Source organism: Oryza glaberrima, chromosome 1 (genome assembly GCF_000147395.1).
Source record: "Oryza glaberrima chromosome 1, OglaRS2, whole genome shotgun sequence".
Taxonomy (NCBI): Eukaryota; Viridiplantae; Streptophyta; class Magnoliopsida; order Poales; family Poaceae; genus Oryza; species Oryza glaberrima.
Genome location: NC_068326.1, coordinates 4,246,395 through 4,254,197, shown reverse-complemented (window position 1 = coordinate 4,254,197; position 7,803 = coordinate 4,246,395). Strand labels below are relative to the sequence as shown.

At 46.1% G+C, this 7,803-nt stretch overlaps 2 protein-coding genes across 5 annotated transcripts; one reads left to right on the top strand and one right to left on the bottom strand.

The window, feature by feature from the left end:
• The first annotated feature begins 662 nt into the window (after positions 1 to 662).
• On the top strand, positions 663 to 4,195 carry LOC127775599 (hexokinase-8). 3 transcript variants are annotated; one of them, XM_052301861.1, is made up of 10 exons: positions 663 to 1,054; positions 1,148 to 1,369; positions 1,515 to 1,665; positions 1,785 to 1,967; positions 2,230 to 2,304; positions 2,400 to 2,555; positions 2,697 to 2,795; positions 2,891 to 3,021; positions 3,157 to 3,280; positions 3,354 to 4,195. In XM_052301861.1, the coding sequence occupies exons 2-10, from the start codon at positions 1,179 to 1,181 to the stop codon at positions 3,672 to 3,674; spliced, it is 1,431 nt and encodes a 476-aa protein (XP_052157821.1). In that variant the 5' UTR covers positions 663 to 1,054; positions 1,148 to 1,178; the 3' UTR covers positions 3,675 to 4,195. The 3 variants fall into 3 exon arrangements, with proteins under 3 accessions (XP_052157821.1, XP_052157830.1, XP_052157836.1); XM_052301870.1 differs by having other exon boundaries at positions 667 to 1,369; positions 3,199 to 3,280; positions 3,354 to 4,142; XM_052301876.1 differs by lacking the exon at positions 663 to 1,054 and having other exon boundaries at positions 1,057 to 1,369.
• A 906-nt stretch (positions 4,196 to 5,101) lies between these two features.
• LOC127775629 (auxin-responsive protein IAA2) lies at positions 5,102 to 7,202 on the bottom strand. Of its 2 annotated transcripts, none has more exons than XM_052301900.1 (5): positions 6,369 to 7,202; positions 5,993 to 6,279; positions 5,766 to 5,895; positions 5,622 to 5,685; positions 5,102 to 5,549 (listed from the first exon to the last, which is right to left on the bottom strand). In XM_052301900.1, the coding sequence occupies exons 1-5, from the start codon at positions 6,551 to 6,553 to the stop codon at positions 5,502 to 5,504; spliced, it is 714 nt and encodes a 237-aa protein (XP_052157860.1). In that variant the 5' UTR covers positions 6,554 to 7,202; the 3' UTR covers positions 5,102 to 5,501. The 2 variants fall into 2 exon arrangements, with proteins under 2 accessions (XP_052157860.1, XP_052157869.1); XM_052301909.1 differs by having other exon boundaries at positions 5,993 to 6,276.
• Positions 7,203 to 7,803: the final 601 nt, after the last annotated feature.

The following is a 7,803-nucleotide window of genomic DNA, read 5'->3' as shown; positions in this document are numbered from 1 at the left end:
CATTGACCGGCCAGGTTTTTTTGAAAATATCCAAGTGAAAACTTGTGATATTTCGTGAGACGCAGAAGCTGTAAATAAATGTGTACGGCGGCAACCGGCAGGTGCACATTTGCTGGCTGGATTTTTGGGGGGCACGGCACGCATGGTGTGGACTGTCACACGAATATTTTTTTAAAAAAATTCTTTGTTGTCACGTTGCGATGCAAGTATGATGTGGGGGAATCAATGGGTTTTTTTGAAACGAGAAACAAAGAAGGGCGGATGGAATCAGAGGCATCATGGAAATTTGAACCTACGACACAACGCCCCTCGATTTTTAACCAAAACAGCAAAATTTCAATTCAATTCCTATACGAGATGGAGAGGTGAATTGATCGCGGTAATAAAAAGTTTGCACGGTTTTCTCGCTCGCCGCCACACGGTCTACGAGAAAGGGAAACTGCAGGTAAAATCCGCGGTGGCCGGCGGCGCGGCGACCTAGGTGCCAGCGCCGCCGCTGGATCGGCCCAGCCATCAACGTGGGCCGTGAGCCCCCCTCGTCGACGGCCCATCTAAGGCCCGCACCGCGAAAAGCCCAACGCACGGCGAAGGCGACGGCGGCGGCGACCGGCGACCCCGACTCCGGCCAACTTCTCCATTCACCTCCATGCCAATGTGACGCGAGTAAATCCATCCAATCCAATCCAATCCACGATCCAATTTGGTTGCTGGATTCTCTTCTGTTCTTGGATAGATATCCATCCGATCCGACCATGGACAATGTTTCCTCCCCCTGTTGCTACGCAGTGTGCAGTTACCGAAAAGCTAAGGAACAGAACAAGAAGAGCACGACGCTTATCCCTTTCCGCTGCCGCCGTGTCGATCGGTAGATGGATCAAAACCGCCACTGAAAGGGATCAACTAAACTACGGATGAAAAAAAGTTGAGTGCTTTAGACAAAAACACAAAACTTTCACGTGCCTCCCTCCAATCCCAGATTATTTTTCTATAGATCGATCGATCGAGCCCCGTGAATGCGATTCCGCGCGCATTTCCGGAGCGTCTTTTGATCGTGGTTGGGTATCTCAAGTTTTTTTTTTGTTTGTTTTTTTTTGTCTGAACCGAACTCCAAAGGTCTCGCCTTTCTTGCTCTGAAGCTTTTCTTTAGCTTTTCGATTCGCCTGTCGGGGACCGGGATCATGGCGGCGGTGGAGGTGGAGGTGGAGGCGGAGAAGGTGGTGGCGGAGCTGCGGGAGAGGTGCGCGACGCCGGCGTCGCTGCTGTGGGATGTGGCGGCGGCGATGGCCGGCGAGATGGGCGCCGGCCTGGAGAAGGAGGGTGGGAGCAGGGTCAAGATGCTGCTCTCCTACGTCGACAAGCTCCCCACTGGGTCAGTCAGTATACCTGCATATGCATCGCCTCCTCTGAATTCTGAATTTCTGATTTGTGTTCATAGCGTCAGAAACAAGAGTGACAGTAGATACATCTCTGAAAATGATGGGTTTACACTGATCAGTTTTGTGCCACGAATTCAGGAGAGAGGAAGGATTGTTCTATGGATTGGACCTAGGAGGAACAAACTTCCGGGTGCTCAAGGTGCATCTTGGTGGCAGCAAGAAGCATGTCGTCAACTCTGAATCCAGGGAAGTCAGCATCCCACCACACCTGATGTCAGGGACCTCCTCGGTGGGTTTTTGTATGCTGAATCATCATCATTTGACCGAGTTTTGCTCCATTTTGATGTTGTTCCACTGTTGTGCATTTTTTTATTTGACGATATTCGTTGTTTTACTATATGTCTGCAGGAATTGTTTGGTTTCATTGCTGGGGAATTAGGCAAGTTTGTTGCTGAAGAGGAGGAGGGTACTGACATGCCAAACGGCAAGAAGAAAGAGCTAGGATTCACCTTCTCTTTTCCTGTGAGGCAACGATCTGTGGCATCGGGTACCCTTGTCAAGTGGACAAAGGCGTTTTCCATTGATGATGCAGTAAGGCGTCCTTCATAAACTCAACATGCATCGCATACATTTTTTGTGGTGATGTAAAAAATAGTCCTAATTAGTAACTACAGCTCTGCAAAACCCATTATTTATATGAACATCTTGCGATATGAACGTTGTTCTAGTCACAAGCCTTGTCATTAATACTTACTAGCTCTTACTAGTAGATCAGTTTCATGCAAACAAAATATCCATTTTTAAGCTGATATGAGTGAATCTTCTATCAGATAAAACATTTCTCTGAAATCAGGTAGGTGAAGATGTGGTGGCTGAACTACAAACGGCTATGGTGAAACAAGGTCTCGACATGCATGTAGCTGCATTGGTGAGTATTGACTGGCTTTTACCTTTCATAAACATAATATATCTACAATGTCAGGTAAACATTTTTAGTCTGAGAGAACTTTTTTGATGAAATAGATTAATGATGCTGTTGGAACATTGGCTGGAGCAAGATACTACGATGAAGATGTTGTCGCAGGTGTGATATTTGGTACTGGCACAAATGCTGCATATGTTGAGAAGGCAAATGCTATACCAAAATGGGAAGGGGAGTTGCCCAATTCAGGGGATATGGTAAGGGACAAAGGCCATACTCCCACCTTCCATTGAAATTTAAGCAATAAATTAACTCACATAAGTTTATTTTACTCAACTTTTTTGTTGTATCTTTATTCAATTTCTAAGTTTTTTTTAAGTGCGTTTATCGTATTTCAGGTCATCAATATGGAATGGGGTAATTTCTATTCATCGCATCTTCCAGTTACTGAATACGATGAAGCATTAGACAAGGAAAGCTTAAACCCTGGAGAGCAGGCAAGTTTCTTCAGCAAAAGACCACCTACCCTGCATGCCTGTACTGTTGGATCTTGGGTCTTGGCTCAACCATATAGTTTTGTTTTCTTTTTCAGATATATGAGAAGTTAACATCAGGAATGTATTTAGGTGACATCGTAAGAAGAGTGCTGCTTAAACTGTCCTTGCAGTCTGGAATTTTCGGTTCTATAGATAACTCCAAGCTCAAAACTCGTTTCCATCTGCGGTATGTCATTTCCTTTTGTTTTCACAATTAGCGCTCTTATGCAATTCAGGATTGAGTAGGTTGCTTTCAAATGCAGCCCATATGATATGAATGCTCATAAGACTGTTTTATAAAGTGTAGAAAATTCTATAACAGATTCAAGGCTGACCCTAAAATATCCATTAATGTGGCGAACAGGACTCCGCACATTTCTGCAATGCACCATGATGAAACACCTGACCTAAAGATAGTGGCTGAAAAATTGCATCAAATCCTAGAGGTATCCATGCTTCTGAAAAAGCTCATATTCTGCATGTGTATTCTCTGTAGTGACATGGTATGTATGCCTGCAGATTACACATACATCCTTAGAGACAAGGAAAATGGTTGTCGAAATATGCGATATCGTGGCAAGGAGGGCAGCTCGGCTGGCTGCTGCTGGTGTTGCAGGGATCCTCATGAAACTTGGAAGAAATGGCGGCATCGACAATCAGCGCTCGGTCATCGCCATTGATGGAGGTTTGTTCGAACACTACACCAAATTCAGGGAATGTTTGGAGAGCACATTGGGTGAGTTGCTGGGAGAGGAGGCTTCCAAGTCGGTAGCCGTCAAGCACGCGAACGACGGGTCAGGGATAGGGGCTGCCCTTATTGCAGCCTCTCAATCTCGATGAAAATTTGCTAGATAAATAGTAGTATATGCCGTCCATTTTTGCTCTGGAGTGAAAAAAATTATTGAAAAAACCTAGCTTTGTTGTATGTGCTGCTTGGGCATGGTGGAACTGGAAGCAGTCTGTAACCAAAATGAGGCTTGATATACTGTCGCCCTGCATAGTTGTAACCTGAAATAAAATTGGAACTGCAAAACCTTCATTGTTACCTATAATTATCCCTTTTGGGGATTTTTTTAAATATTCCGAATTGGCTGTAAAGATGTGTGTGCAATGAATTATATTATGCGCTACTTCCATGAATTAAATTCTGCAGTAGTAAGGATAACCAATCAAATCTAGCCATTTATAACTGTTTGAGAATGTATAAAATTTACAATCTGTGTAATACGGAGTATAATATTCTGCTCTAAAACTCAGCAAGTAACAACAAAGGAAGGAAAATGTGATCCCAGCATTATTTGTTCAGGTGAATGTTCCCCTAAAAACATTTTGCTAGCATCCCTGTCTCTGAAATCATCGTGTAAAACCAGCAGCGGTGACTCTTCCGTTAAATCCCCAACGTTAATCTCGGTCCTTAGGTTTCAGTTAGATGTGCACTTTCAATAACAACATGCTACAACAAGGAAAGTTTTTACCCTGAAAGTTGAAACGTCAAGAATGATTCTCGATCATACTCCAGTACTCCCGCTGTCCAAAAAATTCTATCTAGTATTGGATAAAACTTTTATTTAGCATGTCCAGATTCCTTGTATTAGGTTATATCCCATCTAATTCTAGATTGGTTTTTTTTTTTGGACGGAGGAGTATGTACAAGTACTGTTTATAGTATTTTTGTTAGTAAACCCTATAAGCTAGGTATACATGTTAAGACTGGATTAACAATGATGATAATGCAACAAGAATTATGTCATGATATGAAAATATATCTCGAATGAACAAGAAGAAATTCCCATGTTAACACCTCCACTAAACTGTCTTTACATCTTAAGTTGTACTGTACTGTTAGTAGATGTGGAGATGATTTCATTCAATCAGGCGAAATTGTGCCTACGTGTGCCGTGTTACGACCGTTGGATGGCGCGCGGAGAGTGCGGCAGGATGCGGCGTGTCTCGGAGCCCCAAGTTTGAGAATCATTCCAACTTTTGGTTTGAAAGCTCCAATGTTTACCTTTAAGTTGTGTTTTTTTTTTGGCAAAATTTTCACGCGAGGGATTGTGTGTGGAAGCTACGCCGAAATCCACTTCGATTTTGAGTTGAAACTAGCCGAATCTAAAAGTGAGCCCACTTTTGAGTTGCCGAGGTGGATAGCAATACTAGAGCCCATGATGACAACTTGATCGAGATGAAACGCCGACACGACGATGGAGCTCACATTTTTGCAGACATGCATGGCACCATAATTAACTTAAACGCATTAACTAGATCGCTTAATTAACAAAACACATAACTAATTTCACATGCCTGCCTACATCCAAAATTACACCACCAAAGGCGCCATAGATTAGCTTAATCACCCAGCTACTAGTAATTAACAACACTGTTCCATGCTACTCGATCGTACTACTAATCATGACCACTAATACCGTCATGATCTCTCGTAAGTATACATATAATTATGCAGCCCAAAGACATCAAAATGGCCATAAAGCCAAGCACCACAGATCAAAATCCTCTGCAGTTAAAGTCACGTGACGTTATCATTAACATATAGGCCGGATAATCCCTAGGTGACCGTGTATTTGACTGCAGAGGGATCTCAATCCAAGCACCACACCATGATCAATTCATCATCATCGGCAGCAGCAGCTGAAATTGACAGTGATTAGTTCAGCTGTCAGCTGCTGCCCTCTTCCTGCTCCCTGCCGCCCTCATCAGCTGCAAATTCAGAACGAATCAGGAGTAAATTCATTTTGATTGATCATGGTGGTTGGTGGGTGGTAGGCTCACCGACGGCGGCGGCAGGTCGGAGCTCTTGAGCACGCGCAGCCTCTTCGCGGTGGCGATGAACATCCTGCAGTGGATCGATCGATGAGACGAGAAATTCATTTGGGATGGAAGCTAGCTACGGATGTGTAGTTTTGTCCAACTTACTGCCAGGGAACGTCGCCGACGAGCATCCGGTCGCCCTCGTCGTCCTCGTAGACGAGCGTGTACTCGCCGCCGCCGACCATCTCTCCGGCGGCGGCCGCGTCGGCCTCGCCGTCAGCGGCAGCGCTCTGAGCTGCACGAGCAATAGCATAGCATCGTGTTCGCATGAGGTCACAGCAAAGAGCAAACCGCACCACGCGGCGGGCGGCGCAAGGTAAAGCTGAGCTCACCGGCGAGGAGGCCGCGGAAGAGCTTGTCGACGGCGGCGGAGAGCTGGGCGTAGCCGCCGTACGCCGTGAGGTCGACCTTCCTCCCGATCGGGACGCCGTCCATGTTGATCTTCACGAACATGCCCTTCTCCGCGCCGCCGTCTTTGCTCGCCTTGTCGCCGTTCTGCGGCGACGACGACGGCGGCGGCGGCGCCTGCTTGGACGACGATGACGACGACGAGGCGAGGTTCCGCCGGAACGACCGCACCGGCGGCCACCCCACAACCGGCACCGCCGCCGCTGCCCTGCTACATGCATTTTCACACATAAATTAAGCATCAAAATTGAATTAATTAGCTTCTTTCCACCTCCATTTCTGTCGAACAAATGAACAAACCTTGGCTTGGAGGCATTGGTTCCATTGGATCGGAGAGCAAAAGCAGGAGCAGCGGTTGATCCCTCCGATGGCTTGGAGGAGGAGGAGGAGGAGAAGTAGGCGGGGAGGCCAAGGCAGAGCTCGAGGCCGCTCTCCCCCGCCGCCGCCGCGCCATCCTCCTCCCCGAACCCTCTCCTCCACGCCATGGATGGCGACGACGACGACCTCGATCAGCGACTGACAACTGTACTCCTGATGAAAACAAGTCACGAGCTCTTCCTCCTCACTGCGTCCGTGCAGCAGCAGCAGGAGGGAGTAATATATAGCCAAAGATCAACGACGACGACGACGAGCTGCAAGAAGGAGAGGAGACAGAGCAGGTGGTGACGGCGCGAGGGACGAGGAGGAGCAGAGAGCGACCAAAAGGCGGCAAGGATTTGCGGGGAAAAGGGACAAGGTTTGCGCGCCACGAGGCCGTCAGGTACTATTCAAAGCAGCCAAGGCCAAGGCCAAGCCAAGCTGCAAGGATTCAGAGAGACAAAGCGAGCAAGCAAACCACAGTATCACTACTCCCTACTAGTCCTAGGCCAAGCTGTGACAGGTCACAGGAGAGGAGGATGCAGCAGCAGCAGCGAGAGAAAGGGAAGGAAAGCTAGGAGATGGATGCGAGGGAGCATCTAGCTCATGCGCAGGAAGCAAAGCTGAAGCAGGTAGGAGTAGTAGGAGCTAGCTTGAGCTTAGCTAAGCCAAAGCAAGCAAGCAACTACCATTATCTCGCTGTTCTATCTCTCGATCGCTGCGTGCGATGCGAGTGCGAAGCTCGCAAGGGCAGGAGTGAGTGTGTTGCGAGTGCTCTGGTTGGGCTTTATAAATCGGAGGGGGGATGTGGCGCCACCACAAGCCTTTTCTTTTCGTGTATGATCATCTCCTGCATTAAAGATTCCTTGTGGGGAGCACTGCGTAATTTTGTGCAAACATATCTTCCTATCCAATTCTGATGCGGCTAAATTGTACTCCTAACTACTCCACCCGTTCCAAAATATAAACATTTTTAGCTATAAATCTAGATAACGATTTATAGCTAAAAATTATTATATTTTGTGACGAAGGTAGTAGTCTAGCTTGAGGCTATGTTTATTAGCTGAGCTAAACAACTGCACGTCAAAAGGTGTTCAAAGTGTTAATTACTATAAATTTAAAAATAAGTTTATTTATTTATAACAAATTTAGCAGTTCAAGAAACGCGATCATAAAAGAAGAAAAATGTTAGATAAAAATGCTCAAACAAACGAACCCTTAAATCTGAACTTAGGAAAATTATTAAGCATTCTAGGGTAGAAGTTGTTACTAGACAAAAACGAGGGAGTTGGTAGACAAAAATGTTTGCTCAATTTTATCGCTGCCTAACTAGAAACCTGGTGAATCTTTGGTGGATTTGCACTGTACAGCATCAGAA

What these genes read in the sequence shown, in the direction of transcription:
- LOC127775599 (XM_052301861.1), top strand. Translation starts at nt 1,179, where the DNA reads ATGGCGGCGGTGGAGGTGGAGGTGGAGGCGGAGAAGGTGGTGGCGGAG. An exon ending in GTCGACAAGCTCCCCACTGG is followed by an intron (nt 1,370 to 1,514) that starts GTCAGTCAGTAT and finishes CCACGAATTCAG; the next exon opens with GAGAGAGGAAGGATTGTTCT. An exon ending in CGTTTTCCATTGATGATGCA is followed by an intron (nt 1,968 to 2,229) that starts GTAAGGCGTCCT and finishes CTCTGAAATCAG; the next exon opens with GTAGGTGAAGATGTGGTGGC.
- LOC127775629 (XM_052301900.1), bottom strand. Translation starts at nt 6,553, where the DNA reads ATGGCGTGGAGGAGAGGGTTCGGGGAGGAGGATGGCGCGGCGGCGGCG. An exon ending in GTCGGCGACGTTCCCTGGCA is followed by an intron (nt 5,686 to 5,765) that starts GTAAGTTGGACA and finishes GATCCACTGCAG; the next exon opens with GATGTTCATCGCCACCGCGA. An exon ending in CCGACCTGCCGCCGCCGTCG is followed by an intron (nt 5,550 to 5,621) that starts GTGAGCCTACCA and finishes CTGAATTTGCAG; the next exon opens with CTGATGAGGGCGGCAGGGAG.